General features: G+C 43.2%; 2 protein-coding genes across 4 annotated transcripts in view; one reads left to right on the forward strand and one right to left on the reverse strand.

Moving 5' to 3' along the window:
• Window positions 1–1,296: 1,296 nt before the first annotated feature.
• Prss35 (serine protease 35) lies at window positions 1,297–4,082 on the forward strand. The gene has a single exon (XM_032911254.1). The coding sequence runs from the start codon at window positions 1,319–1,321 to the stop codon at window positions 2,537–2,539; it is 1,221 nt and encodes a 406-aa protein (XP_032767145.1). The 5' UTR covers window positions 1,297–1,318; the 3' UTR covers window positions 2,540–4,082.
• Window positions 4,083–13,796: 9,714 nt separating this feature from the next.
• The window catches only part of Snap91 (synaptosome associated protein 91), a 106,536-nt gene continuing 95,138 nt past the window's right edge, over window positions 13,797–25,194 (reverse strand). For all 3 annotated transcript variants that reach the window (XM_032909718.1, XM_032909717.1, XM_032909719.1), the window contains exons 25-30: window positions 24,641–24,671; window positions 23,180–23,279; window positions 21,795–21,878; window positions 21,089–21,193; window positions 17,018–17,120; window positions 13,797–15,186 (exon numbers count right to left, since the gene is read on the reverse strand). In XM_032909718.1, coding sequence (XP_032765609.1) covers window positions 17,028–17,120; window positions 21,089–21,193; window positions 21,795–21,878; window positions 23,180–23,279; window positions 24,641–24,671 — 413 coding nt within the window. In that variant the 3' untranslated portion in view covers window positions 13,797–15,186; window positions 17,018–17,027. The remainder of the gene's footprint in view (window positions 15,187–17,017; window positions 17,121–21,088; window positions 21,194–21,794; window positions 21,879–23,179; window positions 23,280–24,640; window positions 24,672–25,194) is intronic.

Below are 25,194 nucleotides of genomic sequence, written 5' to 3' on the forward strand. Positions count from 1 at the left end.
AATGAATAAACAAAAGATATTCTAAAAATAAAAATCAAAGGAGGGGGCAGGCTTGGTGAAAAAGTCTACTGAGAGGTTCAGGGAGGAGGATTAAAGATCACTGCCAGCCTAGGTGACAGCGTAAGTTGAAGCTGGGTCAAATTGTGTAACTGAGGCTGTGTCTCAAAATAAAAAGTAAAAGGAGTTAAAGCTTTAGACTGCTTGCTAGCATGCATGAAGCCCTAGGCTTACTCTCTGGGCCCCGGCCCTGCTTGTGTGTGTGTGTGTGTGTGTGTGTGTGTTGTGTATATTGTGGTATGCATGTGTGTGTATTGTGTGTGTTGTGGTGTGCATGTGTGTGTGTGTGTTATGCTGTGATGTACATATGTGTGTGGTGTGTGTATGGTGTGTACATGTGTGTGTGGTATGTATGGTGAGTATGTGTGTGTGTTGTGTGTGGTGTGTATAGTGAGTATGTGTGTGTTGTGCATGTATGTGGTGTGTGTGTGTGGTGTATATGTATGTGGTATGTGTTGTGCATATGTGGTGTGGTGTATGTGTGGTAAGTACGTATGTGTGGTGTGGTGTGCATGTGTGTGGTATGTATATCTGCGTGTGGTATATATGTGTATGTGTGTATTGTGGTGTATGTCGTATGTTGTATTGTGTTGTGTGTGTGGTATGTGTGTGTGTGTGTGTGTGTGTGTGGTATGTTGTGCCTGTGTGTTGTATTGTCTATGTGTGTGTCATGGTGTGTTGTGTGTATATATATATGAAATCAGAGCAGGTGGCAAGCAGACGAACTCACCTGTTTTAAGCTGCTGCAGTTTCCCAACCTCATCTGATGCACATCCCCACACCAGCTCCTTCTGCAAACCCTGGCTCAGGGAAGTTGGGAACTCCAACGCACGTTTCCAAACTCTGATTGTCGTTTACATTTTAGACTGGAAGACATTATAGTCCCGTTTTTAAAGAGCTAAGCATACAGGAAGAACTGCAGGATGCCCGCTTCTATCTCTACTTGTGAGCACTGGGGAATAAGTTGTGGGGTGAGACTTCCCCTCCCTGTCCCAGATGGGGCCGTCTGGGGAGGTAGGTGTCGAGGGGGATACAGGTGACAGAGAAAGTTCGGTGAGAAACGCCTTACTGATTTTGGATGTCTGCTGTGGGTGTAGGTCTAATGCCTAGGAAGTCTAAGGCAGATGAAAACAAGGATCTGTTTGTGGTGGTACACTCAGGAACCTATGCATAAAGTTGTATCATTTAAAAACACTTAAAACCATGCTTTCTTTTTCTTTTTTCTTTTTAAAGGGCAAAATAGAAGAAGTAGGTGGAAAATATGTTACTTTGGCTGATAATTTTCATCCCTGGATGGACCCTGTCTTTGGGGTCTGAAACAGAACCAGATTTTACGTGGCACCTGAGCCGAATACCCCAGGTTGTGAGTGAGAAGACGATCCACCTTGCCAGCCCCACGTTCCAGGCGGACGCTGCGGCGGTCAAGGCCACGGTGTGTGGCATCGAATGTCAGGAAGAACTCCCGGCTCCCAGCCTCTCCCAGCTGGAAGATTTCCTTTCCTATGAGACGGTCTTCGAGAATGGCACCCGGACCTTAACCAGGGTGAAAGTTCAAGGCCTGGTCTTGGAACCCACTCAGAACAGCAGCATAAAAGGAGCACGCCCTAGGAGGAGAAGGCAGGTGTACGGTACCGACAGCAGGTTCAGCATCTTAGACAAAAGGTTCTTGACCAATTTCCCTTTTAATACAGCGGTGAAGCTGTCCACCGGCTGCAGCGGCGCCCTCATTTCCCCCAACCACGTGCTCACGGCTGCCCACTGTGTCCACGACGGGAAGGACTATGTCAAAGGTAGTAAAAAGCTGAGGGTGGGAGTGCTGAAGATGAGAAATAAAGGAGGCCGCAAGAAACGCAGAGGTTCCAGGAGGAGCCGGCGAGAAGCAGAGAGTGGTGGCCAAAGTCTGGAGCATCCTCAGGCGAGCACCACCCAAAGACCAGGGAAAAAATCCAGGCGGGGTCCTAGAGTCGCCCAAGGAAGGCCTTCCTTCCAATGGACCCGCGTCAAGAGCACCCACATTCCCAAAGGCTGGGCAAGGGGAGAGAATGGGGACCCGGCCTTGGACTTCGACTATGCACTCCTGGAGCTGAAGCGCGCACAAAAGCAGCAGCACATGGAGCTGGGAGTCAGCCCCACCATCACCAAGCTGCCGGGAGGTCGGATCCACTTCTCGGGATTTGATAACGACAGGGATGATCAGTTGGTGTATCGGTTTTGCAGCGTTTCCGAGGAATCCAATGACCTCCTGTATCAGTACTGCGACGCTGAGGCAGGCTCCACCGGCTCTGGGATCTACCTGAGGCTCAAAGAGCCAGGCCAAAAGAATTGGAAGCGCAAGATCATCGCGGTCTACTCGGGCCACCAGTGGGTGGATGTGCACGGAGTTCAGAAGGACTATAACGTGGCTGTGCGTATCACTCCGCTCAAGTACGCCCAGATTTGCCTCTGGATCCACGGAAACGCTGCCAACTGTGCTTATGGCTGAGGGAAAACTGAAGCGAGGTCAGGCACATCTTGAATCCCAGAGAAAGCCAGCTCTCATTGTGAGACCACTCACAGGCTAGGCCTAGACTTGGACTATCAGTGGTTTTTACGGCTTTTTTTTTTTTTTACAGACTTCTTTTATCAAAATTAGGTTACTTTCGCACAGTTAAAAATGTTTAGTTACAGATTCTGAAACTATATGGCACTTCAGCGACAAGTATATACTCTTTATGCGATGGTAAGTTTCGTTTTAGGGAAAACCATTTGTTTACTTGGGCCTTTTAGGATTCCAGACTCTCCTTAAAACATCAGACCAGAACTGTGATGTGACTTCTAATGGACTAGCTCTTGAGTCCTACTCTAGGAAGAACCTAGGAGATACGTTTGACCTTTATGGAAAATATGAAGGTTTACAGTAAGTAACACAATTAGAATCAAGGGAGACAAGGAAGTTTAGTTTGCGATGTGATGAGACGTAGCTATTCCACTCTTGCCCTCAGTGTTTATATGTGTCTTCTCTTGGAACTGAGAAATTTATTTCAGGAACTACAGATCAAAACATATAAAAATTACCAATCAAAATATACTAGTGAGCTGCATAAACAACACTATTGACTATGGCTTTAAAAAAAAACCCTGCATCAGCCATGTCCATCTAAAATTTGGAGAAACACTTTGTCCTGTGTCACGAACCAAGTTTACAGACGTTGAAGGCCGAGACACTTTAAGATCTCAAGTTTTACGAATTTTTCAAGAAATACAGAGAAGCCATTTCACAAGCTACCATCCTCTGGGGAGAGCCACACCCTTTTGTGTTATACTTTCTACTGTGTGTGAGGTGCTATATTTTTTGAGTGAGGTATTCTGAAGTCTTGTTCAAGAGAGAACCCACCTACCCCCAACTCTGAGATACCAAAGAAGGTTCTGAGGCTTCTCATAAGGGACCAAGGTGGCATCCTCGCTCTGTCTCCCAAGGGGCATTAAACAGTTATTGGGTGTCACCCCTGAGCAAAATGCAGGGCAGGCATTCAAGACACACCTCACGGACACACACGGCTGTGGTGAACGGCTACAAACACGGGCTAAGTCAGGGCATTATGCGTAAATGGTTTTGATGATATAATTGAGTACACACTAAGATCTAAGTAGCCAAGGGCCCAATCTTTAGTCTACTCTTCTAAGGCCACATATTTTCTCTCACTCAATCCATTGCCAGGGTGAAACCTTTTTCTGTTAGGCGTGTCCTAATAAAGACTACAAATTAAGAAATAATGTTGTTTCCTATTTTTGTTTTTTGTTATAGTCTTTTTTTTTTCTTTCTTTTTTATTGGAGCTGGGGACTGAACCCAGGGCCTTGCGCTTGCTAGGCAAGCGCTCTACCACTGAGCTAAATCCCCAACCCCTTTCTGTTATAGTCTTGATCAGTATACAAAGGCATATCTTCTTCTTTTGGGTTAACGTAAATGGTGCTCAAAATATGTGGCATTCTTTTATAATGTGAGCTGTTAAAAATAATTCAATAAAATTAAAGGATAAATATATATGACTTATTGTCTTTGTATATACACTTTAAAGGATTTTAGAAAATACTCAATTTACTGCCATTTAACTGAAATGTATTGCCTTTAATGCTCATCTCACAGAGAGACATTTAATCATTGCTTCCAGTAAAAGAGGAACACACACTGAGAAGAAAAGAGGACCTATTTTCTTTGGGGTGGGGTGATACATACACAGTCACTGTATCAGATGCTTTTCCTGCTATTGTGATAAAATACCCAACATAAGCAACTCAAGGAAAGAATGGCGCTCTCTCTCTCTCTCTCTCTCTCTCTCTCTCTCTCTCTCTCTCTCTCTCTCTCTTCCCCACCCCCCCCATTTCTGGCTTTTCCAAAAGAGCCAGCGTAATTAATACATAATTCTAGAGATTATTATTACAGTTGTATATACTAAACCAACGATGCTCTGCTTCACCTCATATTGATAAAGGTGGGCTGAAATGTTCTCAGCCATGTTTCCCTGAAGAGAGAGCATGGGTGTGGAGGAATGTGCATGTGTGTGCTGATTCGTGAGCCAGTACACCAGTGTGATGTGGTCTCTGTCTAAAGGTAGACCTCTTCCCTTCTCCACTGCTAGGCTATTCTTAAACTTCCAGCTTTCAAGGTCCGGATATGCTCAGAGCCAAGATCCTATCACAAAACAGAAGTACCACTTTACCCAGCCATGGGCTGAAAATAAAAGTCGGTATTTTTAAGACAGAGCTGAATTTAGTATTCTGCCACTGCACTTGGGACACTTACTTACACCAGAAGGCCTTGTGGCTTGGAGAAATAAGTGACACCATTGAACCCACCAAATAGCCAGTGTGTCACCCCATGTGACCAGGATGTGACTGATGTGGCTCCTTAAATGGATGTCCTGAGCAGCCATCCACCCACAGATTACAGCATCTCTGTACCTAAATTAAAGCTTGCTTTTGGTGGAGGCACACAGGCCATCATGTGGAATGAATCACCTTTCCAGGACTGGTAAGTACATTTCTCCTTCTTAGGCTGGAGAAACAAGGACTCTGTGGCGTTCCTATTCTAAAGTATTTAGAAAGTCTCTCCCCAGAATCTATCAGATTCAACTAGAGCCTTAGACTGTGAGCCCGCTGGATTCAAGATACTGCAGCAGGTTCCCTTAATGCAAAGGCTTCCAAATTTGATTAATAGTAAGAATGACCCAGGGAACTATCTTGGGAACCCAAATACCAGGGCTCCATGGAGATCCACCCCAAATCCCCAAGAGTGAGTCAAGCATTCCAGGTCCGATTAAGCTCTAGGTTGGCTTCCAATCATTGCCATAGTCTCTCTCTCACAAATGAAAGGCTCCCCCCAGCAGAAGATATCTAGGAAAGGCTAAGGCTTGCAATCGAATTTTCTGGTGATGGCCCACTGTTTTGCATGACCTGTGATGGGTGAGCTCTGAGGTGTAAGGTCACCACAGCCTTCATCCCAGAATTGCTTCTCGCTGTTGATATGCCTCTCCTGTCACTATTACATAGTCTAATGAGTCCTGAGCAGATTTCCTGCAGAATCAACATGAACTTTCATAAAGTAATACTGTGTAGATAAATTGATGGTTTTACAATTTCTGATAATAATTTTAACTCTTAAATGGATACAAGTGAACTCTAGTCCCCTATAGACTACAAAACTATAAAAAGAGCTCTGCAAAGCTTCACATATTATGGGCCAATTGCACTAGGATAAGAAAGCAGGCTTGGAACAAAATTATGACCAAGAGAAAACATTCTAGGTCAGATCCAAGGACGAGGCACTATGATAAAGCTAGGCCATGTGAAACTGTTGCTTTGAACTTATAATGAGCTTACAGAATGAAACACTGCTTGAACTTACTATTGATATCCTCCTGTATTGATATCCTCCTTTGATGTAACATTTTATCTATCAGTTAATTCTTTCTTACATAGAGAATGTTTTATCTAAAAGCTCTAAAGGCTGAAAGCAACAATAAAGTTTGGGTGTAGCCATTTCTGCTTCACCCAGTGGGCATTTGTTGTGTGTGTGTGTGTGTGTGTGTGTGTGTGTGTGTGTGTCTATATGTGTGCTTAAACTCTCCCTTTCTTCCTCTTTTCTCTCTGGCTCACGAAGTGTTAATGAAGTCCAAGCCTCTCACCTGACCAGTAGGGTGGAATTGGGATGGGGTTGGGGGTAGGACCCTGAGCTTGAGAGAAAGGAACTCTAGCAAGCCTTTTTTTTTTTTTCTTAATTCCCTGCTACTAATGGCAGGCGGCAGGCATCAATCACTAGAACAACAGAGTTAAAGAGAAAATTTATAAATAGTAAGCAACTTTTGCTATTGCAATGGTCACCAGCCGCCCATCACTGCCTACCTCAGTCTACCTGAATGCCAGACTGGTCCCTGACACTCTCCTACCTCTGATACTCAGCCAAGGGAAGGCTACACAGTAAAACTGTCTCCGGAAGGAAGGAAGGAAGGAAGGAAGGAAGGAAGGAAGGAAGGAAGGAAGGAAGATGTTCAGGACACTTCTTGGCCACTGAATGATGAAGTTTAGAATTATGGGTGCTGGGTGTAGGAGACAACAAAGGAAAACCAGCTTGGAGGAAAAAAAGAAATTAATTCATAGACATAAATGCCAAACAAAGGAATGAACGAATGATATGAATAGATAAACAAATGAATGGTCCTGTGCTTTGGTGAAGACAATCCTCAACCCAGAAAGAAGGAAGGCCTGGCGAGAAAGTGAAGTGATTGTGGGTTTCCAGTGACTGAGTCATTAACACATGCGGTATGCACTACCATCATCTGCTCTGACACAGGTGACTGATGCTTTGTTTTTCTGATACGAGCTTAAATGGTCCTTTTAACTTCGCTTGGAAAACATTTTTTTTTTATTCAAAGTCAGGAGTTTTGAAAAATTTGTAATTTCAAATATTCATTTGAAATACTATAGACATGGTCATAATTCAAGATGTTTCTTGCACTGAAAGAAATGGGCCACATGGCATATCAGGGTAAGTGCACCTTAGTCCCCACTGAGAGGCAGAGGCATCAGGACCTCTTGAGTTTAAGGCCAGCTTGGTCTACACAGTGAATTCTAGGCCAGGGAAGGCTGTGTAGTGAGACTGTCTCAAGAACAAGAGGAAGAAAAGAAAGGGGGGAGGCAGCAGGCTGCAGGGCTATTGCATCTGGAGAGGAATCTAGTATTGAGAGTTGGTTTATGGACAGATGGGTCAGGGGCTCAGGACACTGGCTGCTCTTTCAGAGGTCCTGAGTTCAATTCCCAGCAACCATATGTTGGCTCACAACCATCAATAATGTGATCTGATGTACTCTTCTGGCATTCAGGTGTAGAGCTCTCATACATTAATTAATTAATTAATTAATTAATTAATTAATTGATTTAAAATCAAGTTGATTTAGCAGCAAAGCAGATGACTACTAACAGAAGATTCTCCTCGAGGGGACACTTCCTGGCCTTGCCCGCATGCAGGGCTGTACTCTACAAGTGTGGGTGCCGTGTTATGTTAGAATCACTTGTAGTACAGGCTTTCTCCAAAGTCTGTCTTCTTCCCCCATCTCTGAAGGCTGCAGTCATTGGCCTCACTCTGTACATTCCCCCAGGATAGCATCTCAATCTCTGGTTAGGCCGTCACCACATTATTCTTCTTGATTAAAAGGATGGCTGCCAGTACACAAAGTTTATTAAACTTTCTGATCTCTCAGAAGAAATACTTGCAGTCACTGGCCGATAGCAACGGTTAGCGATATTCACATCTGCCCTTAGTGACCCTTAAGATACTAAGAACCAATGGACAGAAACTTGAAGCAATCCCACTAAAATCAGGGACTAGACAAGGCTGCCCACTCTCTCCCTACTTATTCAATATAGTTCTTGAAGTTCTAGCCAGAGCAATCAGACAACAAAAAAGGAGGTCAAGGGATACAGATCGGAAAAGAAGAAGTCAAAATATCACTATTTGCAGATGATATGATAGTATATTTAAGTGATCCCAAAAGTTCCACCAGAGAACTACTAAACCTGATAAACAACTTCAGCAAAGTGGCTGGGTATAAAATTAACTCAAATAAATCAGTAGCCTTCCTCTACACAAAAGAGAAACAAGCCGAGAAAGAAATTAGGGAAACGACACCCTTCATAATAGACCCAAATAATATAAAGTACCTCGGTGTGACTTTAACCAAGCAAGTAAAAGATCTGTACAATAAGAACTTCAAGACACTGAAGAAAGAAATTAAAGAAGACCTCAGAAGGTGGAAAGATCTCCCATGCTCATGGATTACAGGATTAATATAGTAAAAATGGCCATTTTACCAAAAAGCGATCTACAGATTCAATGCAATCCCCATCAAAATACCAATCCAATTCTTCAAAGAGTTAGACAGAACAATTTGCAAATTCATCTGGAATAACAAAAACCCAGGATAGCTAAAACTATCCTCAACAATAAAAGGACTTCAGGGGGAATCACTATCCCTGAACTCAAGCAGTATTACAGAGCAATAGTGATAAAAACTGCATGGTATTGGTACAGAGACAGACAGATAGACCAATGGAACAGAATTGAAGACCCAGAAATGAACCCACACACCTATGGTCACTTGATTTTTGACAAAGGAGCCAAATCCATCCAATGGAAAAAAGATAGCATTTTCAGCAAATGGTGCTGGTTCAACTGGAGGTCAACATGTAGAAGAATGCAGATCGATCCATGCTTATCACCCTGTACAAAGCTTAAGTCCAAGTGGATCAAGGACCTCCACATCAAACCAGACACCTCAAACTAATAGAAGAAAAACTAGGAAGCATCTGGAACACATGGGCACTGGAAAAATTTCTGAACAAAACACCAATGGCGATGCTCTAAGATCAAGAATCGGCAAATGGGATCTCATAAAACTGCAAAGCTTCTGTAAGCCAAAGGACACTGTGGTTAGGACAAAACGGCAACCAACAGATTGGGAAAAGATCTTTACCAATCCTACAACAGATAGAGGCCTTATATCCAAAATATACAAAGAACTCAAGAAGTTAGACCGCAGGGAAACAAATAACCATATTAAAAAATAGGGTTCAGAGCTAAACAAAGAATTCACAGCTGAGGAATGCCGAATGGCTGAGAAACACCTAAAGAAATGTTCAACATCTTTAGTCATCAGGGAAATGCAAATCAAAACAACCCTGAGATTTCACCTCACACCAGTGAGAATGGCTAAGATCAAAAACTCAGGTGACAGCAAATGCTGGCGAGGATGCGGAGAAAGAGGAACACTCCTCCATTGTTGGTGGGGTTGCAGACTGGTACAACCATTCTGGAAATCAGTCTGGAGGTTCCTCAGAAAATTGGACATTGAACTGCCTGAGGATCCAGCTATACCTCTCTTGGGCATATACCCAAAAGATGCCCCAACATATAAAAAAGACACGTGCTCCACTATGTTCATCGCAGCCTTATTTATAATAGCCAGAAGCTGGAAAGAACCCAGATGCCCTTCAACAGAGGAATGGATACAGAAAATGTGGTACATCTACACAATGGAATATTACTCAGCTATCAAAAACAACGACTTTATGAAATTAAAGAGGCAAATGGTTGGAACTGGAAAATATCATCCTGAGGAGCTAACCCAATCACAGAAAGACATACATGGTATGCACTCATTGATAAGTGGCTATTAGCCCAAATGCTTGAATTACCCTAGATGCCTAGAACAAATGAAACTCAAGACGGATGATCAAAATGTGAATGCTTCACTCCTTCTTTAAAAGGGGAACAAGAATACCCTTGGCAGGGAAGAGAGAGGCAAAGATTAAAACAGAGATGAAGGGACACCCATTCAGAGCCTGCCCCACATGTGGCCCATATATATACAGCCACCCAATTAGACAAGATGGATGAAGCAAAGAAGTGCAGAAGTGTAGATCGCTCCTGAGAGACACAGCCAGAATACAGCAAAAACAGAGGCGAATGCCAGCAGCAAACCACCGAACTGAGAATAGGACCCCCGTTGAAGGAATCAGAGAAAGAACTGGAAGAGCTTGAAGGGGCTCGAGACCCCATATGTACAACAATGCCAAGCAACCAGAGCTTCCAGGGACTAAGCCACTACCCAAAGACTGTACATGGACTGACCCTGGACTCTGACCTCATAGGTAGCAATGAATATCCTAGTAAGAGCACCAGTGGAAGGGGAAGCCCTGGGTCCTGCTAAGACTGAACCCCAGTGAACTAGACTGTTGGGGGAGGGGCAATGGGGGGAGGGGTGGGGAGGAACACCCATAAGGAAGGGGAGGGGGAGGGATGTTTGCCCGGAAACCGGGAAAGGGAATAACACTCGAAATGTATATAAGAAATATTCAAGTTAATAAAAAAAAAGATACTAAGAACCTTGAGAAGAGGTCTCTAGGATGTGAGTTTAAATTTTGCATTGCATGCTACCTGCTGACACTGCTTTCCGGCTGGTTTATATATACAGATCAGTGACAGGCCAGTGTCCCTTGTAGCTGTGTTAGTGTGGGACACGTACCTCCCTACATTTACTGAACCACAGAACACTTCGGTGCCTGAGCTTCACTATGGAATCTTACTGCCTCCACTGTTCAGCTTTTACCCTTTATCTTTTACCATTCCTACAACGGAAAAGTAAAACCTATAGCAACAATAATTTAAATTTATTTGAAGTTTACAGGTGTTTTGTCTGCATCTGTGTTTATGTCTGGCAGTGTGTCTGGTACCTGTGGAGGCCAGGAGAGGTGTTGAAATCCTTGGGACTGGAGTTCCAAGCAGTTGTGAGCTGCCACTTGGGAGCTAAGAACCAAACCCCAGAGTCCTCGGTGTTTAACGGCTGAGCCATCTTTTCTGCCCACATAGTAATTATTAAAAGTAGGAACAGCAGTGTTTGCGAGTGTTACATTGTGCCAAATGGTTTCCATTCATTGTCTCATATAATATGTACACAAGTAGATAGAGCCTCATTCCACAGAAGAAAAAAAAAAAAAACCCGAACGTTTAAAGAAGTTAAGCAGTTCCCCGGAGGCAACAGTGGGTTGAGCTGGGAATCCCCTTCTATGTAGTTAGACACAAACATTCCTGTCTTAGCCTCAGTCTCACTAAAACGTCATGTGGGGGACTGCGAGTCGAGCATTTGGAGGGTCCTAACTAACAATGGAGGTGAGGTTACACCTCCCCCCACGCTAGTCTACTGACTGATACATTTAGCAAGTCTTTTACATTTAAAGAAAGTTTAACCTTGCTGGGTGGCTTTCTAAGGACTCCCTGATGCTTTCAGCTCCTGTGAGATCAACATTGTTTCTCTAAGAGGACAGTTATCTCCCCCGACACACAGTGGACCAGTGGACTGCCCCAGCCAATGCCCACCATGCACTGTTCTAACAGATGGAATGCATCAGTAGAAGAGGGAGCATAGCTACCTTTGGCTAAGTCTAATTTAAAGAGGTGTGTGACAAAGAAGAACAGGTAGCTAAGGAATGCTGAGAGCTCAGGGGACAGTCTTCCCGGGAAAGTGCTTGCCACTGGTTATCCAATATCTAACAACCAACCCTGAAACCAAACATAAGAGTAACATTATATAGACTGAGCCAGTTACATTTAGGAATATGCATGAACATACACATGAATTTGAAAGAAAGGATGGGCATATGGGAAAGTTTTGAGGGAGGAAAGGGAAACAATATAATTATAATTTCAAAAAAACAAATTAAAAAAAAAACAGAAAAAAAAGTGTCTGAAAGCGCCACTGCTCTTCCCAATTTCTTTGTAGAAGTTCTTATTTTTCACAAAACCGTATCAACCTGGAAATTTTTTTTTTAACACTTTGGCTGTAAAATGGATTAATGAGAAAAATTTAAATTTCTCGGTTTGATTCTCTATACAGTAAACAGTGACAAGCACAGCTCACATACACTAAAGCTTTTATAGGTTCTCAGTAAGGTTTCAGAGTCCAAAGGGTCCTGAGATTAAAGAATTTGAAAACCTCTGCTATGAAGATCAGTTATACAATATTTTATGCTGAAAAAAACTAAGCCTGTCTGTCAGATGGATGTGGAAATGAACTTGAAAGATTAAGTATTAGGCTTGAGAGTTAAGCTAGGGTTAACTACTGTCTTACTAAAACCTGAAACACTACAGGCCTCTCCTTCTCTGTAAGGCTCTATTCATGGGGAAGCCTGAATAATATGTTGGGGTGAGCTAGGCTGCCAGCCACACCATACTTCACACACACACACACACACACACACACACACACACACACACACACACACACACACACACACTCTCTCTCTCTCTCTCTCTCTCTCTCTCGCTCTCTGTCTGTCTGTCTGTCTCTGTCTGTCTGTCTGTCTCTCTCTCTCATATGTATGTCCACATTAATTTCTGTTTACCATGTGCTCTCAGGCACCCCCAGTGCCAGAGGAGGGCAATGGATTCCTTGAAATTCAATTTGCAATTGGAGCAAACTGTAGATCACTGAGAGCTGCCGTGAGTGTGCTGGAATCAAACCAGGGTCCTCTGCGAGAGCACTGAGTGCTCTCTGCCAATGCCATCTCTTCCGACTCCATAAACAGCCACTTCTTCAATGCCCAAAGCAAGTAATTACAAAGTGCCTCAACACATATTGTTTCAAAAATACAGATCAATGTGGATCTTCAGCCTAACATCATGGGTCATATAGATGTCCTGTCAAGTATCTCAAATAATTTGAGTCTCAGTACCCAGAAAACCTCACCTGACACAGACACTCACCTCTAAGACCATTCTTACACAAAGACATCCAGAGTCTCTACGGAGCCACATGGGATAGTCAAGGGGAGGCATGCAAAAATTTAATCTTCAACTATTTTATATTCTAAAAGATATTTTATTATAGTATGATGACTAAGTAGTATATGGTTAAAATGTAATCTATACAATATGACCTGAGGGGACTGGAAAGGTAGCTTTGCAGTTCAGAGCATTTGCTGCTCTTGCAGAGGACCCAGGCTCACCTCCCAGCACCCACACTGTGGCTTCTAATCATTTGTGACTCCAGTTCCAAGAAGTCTGATGTCCTCCTCCTTGCCTCTATTGGGTCCAGGTATGCACATATATGCAGGTAAACACTCTTTTCCATACAATAAAGAAACTATGTATTTTTTTAAAAAAAATCACTGTACATGATCTGATGCCAATTTCTGAGAGTAAGTCCTCAAGATATAAGTCTGAGGCAACCAAAGGAAATGAGTTCTAAAATACTCTCCTACGGGAGATGGGCATTTACTGGGCATTTAGTGTGTGTGTGTTGTGTGTGTGTGTTGTGTGTTGTGTGTGTGTGTTGTGTGTGTGTGTTGTGTGGTGTGTGTGTGGTGTGTGTCTTGTGTGTGCGTGTGTGTGTGTGTGTGTGTGTGTGTGTGTGTGTGTGTGTTTGGTGTGCTTAGGCTCATACCCAGGGCCTTAGTCATCATTAGAAGAGTGCTTTGCTATAAAGGGGGGAGGGGTGGCCAGCTCCAGAAGCACTGGATCTCCCCAGAGCTAGAGTTACTATAGTTGTAAGCTACCCTGTGTGGGTTCTGGTCCAATCTCTGGCTTGTCCTCTCCAAGAGTAGTGCATACTCTTAAGTGCTGAGCCATCTCTCTAGTACCCTCAGTATTTTGTCTATGTTCCATTTGACACACATCTTTTCCTTAAAAAAGTAACCAAAGACAGAAAGATCTTGTTTGCGTTTTCTTTGTTCAAGGTGTTTATTGCATCTCAGAGGGCAGACATGCACTGGGTTTTTAAACCAAAATACAAAGAAAAGCCATTTTGAAATTGGTTTTAGGTAATTTTCCCCCGTTACAGTGTATGTTTATCCCCACAATAAGTTCAGATACAACCACTTTAAAGGGTACCATACATCTATTAAATAATTTGAAAAATAGGCAAATGCCTTTCCAACCCAATATGCTTTTACAAAGAGCTGCCAAGCCACTAAACAACACTGATCAACAGTGACCTTGTGTGCGCATCAAAATCTTCAGCCAAGCCATCGGCACAGACAGTATGACAACAAACTAAAAATCAAAGAATCCAGTATGTACATTAAAAGATACGATTCGCTGGATTGGTTGCAATCCTATCACAAAGTACAATAGAAGTCACTTTGAGTTCAGTCGAAGGAGGGAGGAACGCTAGTTTATAGAACACACAAAGAAATACTAACTGAACAGATGTACGTAAATCCACACTGAAATAAAAATATTTGCAGTTCTCTTTAAGTTACAGATGTCTCTTGGGGCACGTTCATAGTCACAATAAACAGCACATCTCTAATTGCATTTTTCACAGACACAATAGAAACAGGCTCCACTTTTCAGTGCCTTTGATCAAGAATGAATAAATAGGTCAATTTAGATGCAAACCCTGCAAATATAATTAAAATATATATCTTAATATAGCAGTGATAAATATGGACTTCTCATACGGTTTTTCTCACTCTTGATAAGGTAGCTTCATCAAGGAGAAGTTTTATTATGGACATTAAACTTCATTTTTTTTTAAAATAAAATTTCTTAACATATACAGCGCACAAAAATAAACATTTCCCACGACAAGTTGAAGTTTCTGTGATTGGAAAAATGTACTCCACACCGAAAAAGTTTCTGTATAGTTAAGGGTGTTTTCCTCACTAGCTGATAGTATCACGTTACGCTTGGAACAGAGGTACAGAAAAGAAGAGAGTTCATGGGCGGACTTGAGCGGTCGTCCAAAAGTTATATATACATTGAAACCTTCGAAAACACAGACACATCTTTCCAAATGGCTCACCACATGACAGCTGCGTCATCATCCGTCCACAGGCAACGTCCAGAAAAGCACTAAAGGCATTGGAACCATTCACTCATTGTTTACGTCGTACAACACACAAAGAACCCAATACGCTATGAGCTGGAGATAGGGTTAACAGCTAAAGTACACATTCCTAATGTTCACAGTCACAGCTGGGCTGTGCGTTGGGAGAGGAAGTCACGAGTCAGCACTGGGTTTGGTACTGGTGGCTCACTTTGAAACTGACGTTTCCAAACTCAGCTTAGTTTTCCTATTCAGTCACAAAAATTGCAGCTGCAAAGAAAAAAAGAGAATATTTGAATCAGAAAACAGAGTGCGCGTTAAAAGACACAGACACTCCCTTACAATCTTCTCTTTCTAGTGCAAAACACCTGTACGCACAGAGAGTTTGAGATTTAACAAACTCACATCTACGGTTTTTAAAAACTGAGATAAACCTAAAACTCACTCGGGGAAACGTAAACAAGCCTATGTGTAGTTGCATTTTAGAATGAAAAAGGTCAATAACCTTTAAAACTTTGACACTTATTAGCACTCCCAGTCTGAACCAAGAGCAAGTCCGTCTGGGTGGCGGCAGGTGGAAGGGTAGTGGCTGCCATTACTTATGTGTCTCTTGATGAGCCACTCATTGTTGGACAAGCGTAGACTGGAAAAGACGGTGAGCCCTGTCAGCTGTGCCTTCTCTCCCGCCTTGTCTATGTCCTTCATGTGCTGTTTCTCTTGCGAAATCCTTGCTAGGGTCAGAAGGAATCTCTCCTCCATACAATGTTTGTCTGACTCCCCGGGGTGTGGATCCTGGGGACAGGGACTGTCTCAGATCTCCCTCCGTGTCACTTAGCGAGGCTTCTAGCATGGGATGAGAACGACGCTTCTGAATGAGAGACCTCTCTAAGTGATCCTGAAAGAAGCCGTTGAGACATGTGACGCCTTACACACCTACCTGGTCTTGATCCAAGAGGAACAGACAGAAGGAAAAAAAAAATCTCTTCACTGAGGTGTCAGGGTATTAAATGGTTTCATTTAAAACAAATTCTTATTATGAGGCCCAGGCTAGCCTTGAATTCTCAATCCTCCTACCTCAGCCTCTAATGTGCTAGAGTTAAAGTCTTGGGTCATTAGGCCTGGCTACTGTTAATAATTTTATCTAAGGAAATAATCATAAGATAGGGTTACACACACACACACACACACACACACACAGTCAGCATCTAACAAATGTAGGCAATGGGTGTATAGTAAAAATTGCACAGTGCTATGGTCCAAAGTTCTGACATTCTTGCTATTCTTCTGGCTGGACCTTGAAAAATCATTTCATGCTCAAGGATTAAGTTCTTTCAGTTATAAAACAGCAAAAAACTGATATGGGACAATCCTGAGTAAATACATAAAGTAGTGTTGAGCCTGTCTGTAAGCGGCTACCGACCATGGCAGGTGCCGGGACTGAGGTAATCACTCCCTGATATCCGGTTTCCTCCCTGTTTCACTGTCAACCATTCGGTTAATTAAATTTATGAAACATAAAACTAGGTTGCCAGAAATTTAAAATTCAGCTCGAATAAATGTGAAGGTTTAAGAATTTTAACATTTACTTTAAGGTCAAAAGTATAAACAGAAGGAAGTGGTTATGTAGCCTAATGTATTTTAAAATGACTTCTATATCTAGTACTGCAAATGCTGGTATCTTACACAGTCATCAGGGATACAGTGGCATCTCCCAGGCAGCTTAGCAGCCGGGGAGACTTTTGCCTCACTGGTATGGTTTCTGTGCTTTTCAAGATAAGAACAACCGAGTTTGCTCTCCTACAGTTTTAACAAATTAAGGTTTTAAAAATGCACTGATAAGGACAGGTTTTGGCTTCAAATTTAAAACTCTAAACATTCAAATTATCTGTCTCTGTCTATCATCTAGCCATCCTCTATCAAACCATCCATCCATCCATCATCCATCCATCCATCCGTCCATCATCCACCCATCCATCTGTCCACCATCCATCCATCTATCATTTATCTATAACACAGAAGTAACACATTTCACACCTGAAACAGTTAAGCATTGCACAAGCTCACTATTCCGTGCTCACAGGAAAAGCTCAATATCAGATACCTTAAATTGTTTACAAGAAATCCTTGATGTTAAGATCCGCTAATGGGTCCTTGGCTGGAGGTTTCTTGGGACTCTGAGTGGCAGGTGTAGGGCTTGGAGAAAGCTAATGGGGAAGAAGCCAGCCCCAGAGAGCAGAAATAGAAAGCACAAGAGAGACAGGTAAGCATTAGGCAGAACATATACCAAAGAAAACAAACACACAGAAGGACAGATGGCTAAAAGTTAATACGGCTGTTTCCTTCTACTTAGTCTGGGCTGCGCTTAACTGGAGTGGACAACACTGGGAACCATGTTTGCGTTTCCTGAAATTCTTTGACATCAGATTCAGCTCAGGTGACTCTGGGAGAACAGTTTAAGTTAGGAAGATGTGAGAATATAGAGTAAAAATACACACACACACACACACACACACACACACACACACACACACACGCATGAGGAGGGGAAGTGAGAGAGAAGGGTCAGGGGAAAGAAAGAATGCAGTAATTTCTCTACTCGGAAAGCATTCTTACTTTGAATCATTAATAACATCAAACTATTGAAAGAATTGTATGACTTTTTTAACAGTAAGGGTCAATTGCAGGGGAGATTGAGACATGTTTATAGACAGTATAGGAAGACATTACTTTAAATTAATAGGTACCTAGGCTAGTGCTTCATATAGATCATTTCTCAGTAAGACACAGCTTCTGGGCAGTGCGTATATCAGATGAACAAGTTGATGCCAGCCTCATACCCTGCCCATCAGGGCTCGCAGCAAAGGCTCACAGATCTTATCTCTGTGTTTAGCCAACACTAATTATCAACTCCATAGGAAACTTCTGGGAGCCTACTTTTCAGGACTGGCAGGGGAATGCCTTTAAAAGTCTGTAGTTAGCAAGTCTGGAGGGACGGTTGACATCTCCTTCTTGAAGACAGTTCATCTCAAGATGACAGCAATTCCTGAGATCTGGAACTGTGGGGTGTGGTGTCTGTGTGTGGGGGTTGGGAAGGAGAGCTCCCGATCCTGAATCTGTTCCTATGCCCAACCTACCAACGGACTGTAGTATCCACCCATCTCGATTCTGTCAAACTGAGGTAGAGTTTCACAGAAATGTCAGGAAAAAGCAATGTTAAAGGCTGAAAGTGCTCGGCAGAAACCAAAGGCTTCACCTACATGTGAGATGACAGTATTATGACACCAACTGAAGTAACAGTGAGATAGCCCAGTCACTGGTAAAGTAAAACAGCTTTCCATGAGAACGCTGGATGCAGGCTTGCTTACTCTGCTGGCCATTTACGCTTTCTCTTTGATAGAGGAAAATATTAGGCAGGCACAGGGGTGCACACCTTTAATCTGAGCCCCAGGGTGCAAAGGCAGATGGATCTGTGTAGGCCAACCTGATCTATTCAGTTAAGTTCCTGGCCAGCCAGGGCCATACAGTGAGAAATCGACTAAGAAAAAAAATGCTTAAATAAATAGATATTGCAGATATTTCATACTATCCCACGATTTACTATAACATTAATTATTGACTAGAACAACCTAAATAGCCATTTGGCTATTTAAAATGTCACAAGAGGGAAGCCGTTTACTAACGTCATTACAGTCAACTGTGTTTAGTTTAGTTTAGTTTGCTCAGCAAGTTGCTACTCAAGTTATAATTTTGGGCTCTCACTCTGTCCGGGCCAGTTGCTTAGGGAGAGACGTTCACTGGTTCTATGTGTGCTTCTTTATTTTACTGGACAACATAAAAGAAGAATCAAGAAGTGTAGGTGTGTGTGTGTGTGTGTGTGTGTGTGTGTGTGTAAGAGGTAGGGGGAGGGTCTCCTGCATGGCCAGTTGTAGCAGCAAATGCTTAAATGGCATGATGGCTTTTGCGTTTCTCTAAAAGCAGGTTTTCCCTTCATTCTGGATCCTGCTAGACAATCTCTAAACCCCAGCAATGTCCTGAGGGACAGGCATGACTCTGCTATTATTCACGGTTGCTTCAGAAGCCACGTATACAGTTTAGTTTTTTCCCCCAACTTGACACAAGTTGGAGTGATTTGGGAAGAGGGAACCTCAATGGAGAAAGAGCTATCCGATTGGTGGACAAGGCTGTGGGGGCATCTTCTTGATTGATTATTGATATGGGAGGGCTTAGGTCATTGTGGGTGGTGCCTTCTTGAGACAGGCAACCTTGGATTGTATAAGAGTGCAGACTGAAGAAGCCAGGCATAGCAAGCCTGTAAGTGGCATCCCACCATGGTCTTTATCCTGTCTCCAGGCTCCTGCCTTGAGCTGACCTAACCCTTCATGATAGACTATGAACTGTAAGCTGAAATAAACCCTTTCCCCCAAGCCGTCCTTGGTCATGGTGCAATAGAAAGCAAACTAGGACAGCCCCGGTAGCTTACACTAACAAGGCGACTCACAGAGGCCCTTCCATGGAGTGTGGTAGACTGACTCAGAGCAGATGGAGACTGTCCATACCAGAAAGGCTAATGGGTTATTATGTTGTTGAGTCTGTAGGCCACATAATAGCAAGCATGGCCTCCAGGATGGGGAGGGACTGGAGACTGAGTTCAACACATAGGTAGTAATCCAATCAATCATCACCGTGCAATGATAAAGGCTCACTAACGCCATACTGACACCTATGTGATCGTCTGCAGTGGGCCACCCTGTCTCATACCACGAGTTTCATGCTTGGGCTTCTCCCAGATGTTCCCATCATCTCTGCTCCTCTAGCTGTATCTAATTTATATCCTTTTATAGCAATAAAGCTTCAATCATAAACTTTGTAGGTTCCTGAGTTCTGTGAGCACGTAAGCAGGAGGTCATAGGGAACCCGAGTTCTGTATACAGATGGTCTGACGTGAGGATCCCACACCTGCGGCTGGAGTTTGGAAACTCTGTGCTGCTGCTTGTCAGAAGTTCTAGGTAGATCCTACAGCCTGGAGAACTGTACTTGGCTAAGCGTGGTGAACATTGGTAATTCCAGCTATTGGGAAGTGGATGGAGGCTGAAGGTAAGGCTAGTCTTGGCTATGTAGTGAATCTGAGATCAGCCTGGGCTGTATGAAACAATCTTAAAAAACAAAACAAAACGAAAAACTAAAAAACAAACAAAACCCCCAAAACCCTCCCAAAACAAATAAAAAACCCCAACTCGACCCCTAAACCTAAACTCCTATCAGTGGGACACATGTATCTGGAACCCCAAATAAACTGTTATGAATTAAGTAGGGGGGAAAAAGAAAGACCTCAAGCTCATTAGTTCTCTGTCACTGTTCCCACACCACACACTGCTTCCACATCCCTTTACTCCTGAAGCAAAAGCTACGAGAGGGCCACTGGGCAAGAACACCTTTTAAACAGCCACACCGAGGCAGGATAGACAGTCAGGGGAAATTACAGGATCCCGAGGTGGGAAAGGAATCCTTCACCCTGGAAGTCTGATTGAAGCAAGAATTTCCAGTCCAACAAACATTCGCTGTGAAGGCTAATGCAGAAGTAATATTCCTTTCACATAGAGGTATTTTATGTTAAGTAGCAGCGGACCATGCTTGAGGCCTAAACCTTGGATAGGGTTTTCCAAGAGGTATCCTGGGTAGTCTCAAACAAAACTGTTAACACTCTGTACAATACAGATACCCCCGCCTTCTGGCCCCCATGTGATCTAGACTCTGATCTTATCAACTATAAACCTGTCGATGCCGCCCAGAGCTACCCAGTGATCTCTCTTAATGCTCCAGAATTCCTCCAAGTTAGCGGCTACAAACCCACCCAGACAATACCCCTGGCAGTGAAACGTGACACTCTCTTAGAGAGGTCTACACCTATGCTCTGAGCGGTGTCCTTCTGAGTAGTATTTTTTTTAACCCTCCTGTTAAATCTTTATTATCCACCAATTCTGCCTTATACCGGCTGGTCCAGAAATACTTTTTCAAGCTGGAAAACCCAGTCTGGCCTAAAATCCTACAAGACTAGAACTCCTCAGGTTGCTGAGGGGAGAAGCAGGGGACTGTGGCTCCTGCCTCTGCACCTCACACTGCCGACCGCATGCTTAGACGTAAATGCCTGGTGCTGCGAACTCTGGCAACTGACCTGTGTGCCGGGCACAGCTGCAGCTCCAAAGGGTGGCCTCATCATGGGCTGTGCAAACATGACTGGCTGCTGAGGCATCATGGTCATGCCTGTCCCCGCAGGAGGCTGCAAAGGAAGGAAGCCTTAGAACAGGGACCCACGAAGTGCAAGCCCTAACACGTACACCTTGTACACGCTCTGGACACTTTCTGAGAACCCCACGCAGGTAGAAACTGCAATTTATTAATTTTGCACTCAGGGTATTGAGGCTGTCAGATGGGGGGAAAGTCTCTGAACTGTGTACAAGTCTGGCTGGCCATGTGACACCCTCATCCAATCAGGAGCTGTGTGCTCATCTTCAGTTAGAGTAATCCTTTAGGAGACAGAAGCGGATGTCCTCAAGCAGGAGGGCCCCAAAACAGGCTAAGATAGAAGCTTGGGGCGGAAAGGCCAGTCCAGAGAGGGCTGATTTTGAAAACTGAGCTAAAATACACAGTAAATATCATTCTCGAAATGATACAACAACGTACTGTAATTTGATGACAATATGTTTATATACATGGTACCTGTTTCCACATTTCCTGCCTAGGCTGGCTGAGGCCCAAAGCACATGACTTCAATTGAGGTTTGCTCTACTGGATTTACCGTAGGAACAGCCGCTCATTTGAGAATGTATAAAGATGTCAGGAATGTAAACTATGGTTTTTCGGCCCAGGTCGTCACTCACCATTCCAAATCCTGCTCCAGGTTGCCCAACAGACGGGGCGCCGGCACCCGGAGGGACTGAGCTGGTTGGAGGAACAGTGCCTTGCTGTTCACACGTGTCCACAGAACCGCACGGGGCAAATTAAAAACAGAGACAACACAACATGGTTTTACAAAGATAGGCTGGAGTTAAAAAAAAAAAAGTGTGCGTTTCAAGTTTGTGTACGTGGATTTACAAGGCATTCTCAAACGTCACTCCAAAGTTTCAAAGGGCGGCAAGCGCCATGGCCCTGATCTGCGGTTCCCTTCGTGATGCTCTTCAGACTCGTGAGCTTACGGCGTCTCAACCTCCTCCCTCTGCCCACACCACTCTCACTGGGAAAGAACTGGATGCCAGTGAGCTGCCTCCTCCCATCATTCTAGCCTCTGACACGCAGCAGAGTGCTACACATTGGAGCAACAGATATTGACAGGCAGGGGTGTCCCCAAGGACTGAAAACTACAAGTGCCTTGGGAAAAGTGGCTTACCTAAGTTTTGTTAAAAAATGGAAGACGTGGGAGTTTAAAATATAGAAATAAATATCCTTTAAACCTTATGGAAAGGGTGATGGTCTAGTTTCAAGTTTGAAATTGTTAGGCTGAAAAAAATATGGTCTTTAAAAGTTTATACAATAGAAATGATCTGTCCTAGTTAAGGTTCCTATTGCTGTGGCCAACACCGTGACCAAAAGCAACTTGGGAGGAAAGTTTGCAGCCCACAGTCCACCCTGAAGTGAAGTCAGGGCAGCAACTCAAGGCAGAACCCAGAGGCAGCAACTGACGAGGAGGCAGTAGAGGGGCGCTGCTCACTGGCTTGCTCCTCAGGGCTGCTCAGCCTGCTTTCTCCTACCGTTCGTTCAGGACCACATAGCTCAAAAAGGGCACTGCTCACGGTGAGCTAGACCTTCCCATAGGAATCAGCAATCGAGAAAAGCGCCACCTTCTGGTCTGGTGAGGTTATCTCATCAACTGAAATTCTCTCTTTTACAAAAGACCAGTTTATGTGAAGTTGGCATAAAACTAAGCACGTTACCCATCCTTTCTGATAAGAAAAAAAAAAAGACTATCAGGAGATCAGGGCAAGAAATATGATAAAATATTACAATCTGCAATAGGGGATACACTGGAAAACCATTTCTGAAATTTTACAAATAAGTCAGAAACATAAATACAACTGTTAAGTAAGGATTTATGGAACCAGCAGGTATTTAAACATAGGCTGCAATCACTACTTCATGCTAAGTTAGTAGGTTTCATTGCACTTTGTTCATGTCGCCTCAGGGTGAACAGAGGTGCACGATGTTAATAGTCAAGCTCAGTGGAGACCTGGTTAACCGCCCGTACCACCCGGGCCTCGCTGTTACGTACCGGTGGAACGCCTGCTGACCATGTGGCCGGAGTGACTTTTGGTTGCCAGTTGGCTCCACCGGTCAACTTCTTCTCCCCGGCATTCCACTGGAGATCTCCCCTAAAGGGCAAGTATGAAAAAGAAATAAAACACAAAATTCAGAGGGGAAAAAAAAAAAGGCATGTGGCTTTCTGAATGCTTTACTTGGGTTTAGAAGTCGTCTGTTCAAACCTGGTAGTGATAAAGAGTAGAGATTAAAACTTACAGAGGAGTTACCGTACTGTATCTAAGACACCACAAAAGCACTTGGAAGAAAACAAATGAGGCTTTTGAAATTCAGTGGCAGTAGGAATTTCATGTTACTTACAACAGAGAAATATGGCAGAAAAATCAACTAAATTCTTTATTCATAAAAAAAACTCCAAATAATAGAACAACCTGGACACATAACTTGTTGAATTACTTTTTGTCATTTTAATTATGTGTGTGCATATATTTCTGTGTGTGGGTATGTACATATGTGTGCAGGTGCCCAGGAGGCCAGGACATGCCCAGGAGACCAGAGCCGTTGGAGTGTTACAGGGAATTCTGAGCTACATGACATGTGTGCTGGGATCAGAACTCAAGTCCTCTCCTAGAGCAATCTGTGCTCTTAATTGCAGAGCCATCTCTCCAGCCCTGTTTCTTTTTTGAATTTAAAATGTACAGTGATAGCTTATTGTTGTTGTTGTTGTTCTTAAAGGGTTCAAGGGAGGGTTTCACTGCATCAAACCTACAGTGTGACTTATAATCAGTGTATGGCTGTAATAGTCATCCTAGTTTCCATAATAAAATATACATCTGATAAAATGATATATACTGTTTATCATTCTTGTTTATCATTGACCCAGGAAAGGCATTTTAAAGTCAACTTTAGCCAGAAACGCTGTGCTGAATCTCAAACTTAAAGCTATTAAAATACTCAAAACTATACAGAAGAAACCCTGTCTCAAAAAACCAGCTAACTGATCAACCAACCAAACGCTCAAACTCCATCCTAAGATATTTCCAGCTGTACCAGTGGCAACCCTAGGCTGAACTAGATTATTCTTTTTCAAAGCAGAGCAAGAATTTAAAGATTTCAATAGACTAAAAACAAAAATATAAAATAAAAAAAAACTTAACTCGTCTACCTTAAGAATGGGAAATAACATATTCTAGGGAAGTTTGATAGTCTTTCTTTAATTATTTTTTTTAGATTTATTTATTTCATGTATGTAAGTACACTGCAGCTGTCTTCAGACACACCAGAAGAGAGCACTAGATCCCCATTACAGGTGGTTGTGAGCCACCATGCGGCTGCTGGGAATTGAACTCAGGACCTCTGGAAGAGCAGTCAGTGCTCTTAACCACTGAGCCATCTTTCCAGCCCATTTGATAGTCTTGAATCAACACATGAACATACTGTTAAAAGAAAAGCAGATTAATTGAAAAACACTTACTTTTTTGATGTGGTACCAGAAATCCCAAGATCTACAAATGGATAAAAGAAAAAGAATTTAAATCTTTAAATTCAGCTTATATATTACAGTACTTAAGAAATCCAGGAGGCTTAGAAGAAATCCAGAGGCTTATTGTGGCCCAGCAATGACTGTATCCAGTTAGATAAAAAAAGACCCTACTAGGAAACAGAGCTAGGATTTTTAACTTTCTTTTACTTCATGCCAGACTTCAGGATCATAGTTAATGTGGACTGCCTCAGAAGGTTTGAGGTTTCTATCTGAAAGAGCCCTGGAAACGGTTATTTCCAAACTGTCTCTAATGACAGCCAACAATGACTAATGACTAACTGGCTCTCTGTGCCATGAGCACTGATGATTATGCTAAACACCTGCTTTCTGTAATCTGAAACTTGGTTAGGTGCAAGGTGGTGTGTGCCCATATGATCAGTGGTTAGTGAAATCCCTGGGTGCTGACACCCTAAGGGGCTTCCCCGGGCTGAAACATCTCAGGCAGCCGTGCACCCTTCTCTCGCTGCTGTGGTGGTGCTCGGATC

The sequence above is a fragment of the Rattus rattus genome, chromosome 8, assembly GCF_011064425.1.
Source record: "Rattus rattus isolate New Zealand chromosome 8, Rrattus_CSIRO_v1, whole genome shotgun sequence".
NCBI lineage: Eukaryota > Metazoa > Chordata > Mammalia > Rodentia > Muridae > Rattus > Rattus rattus.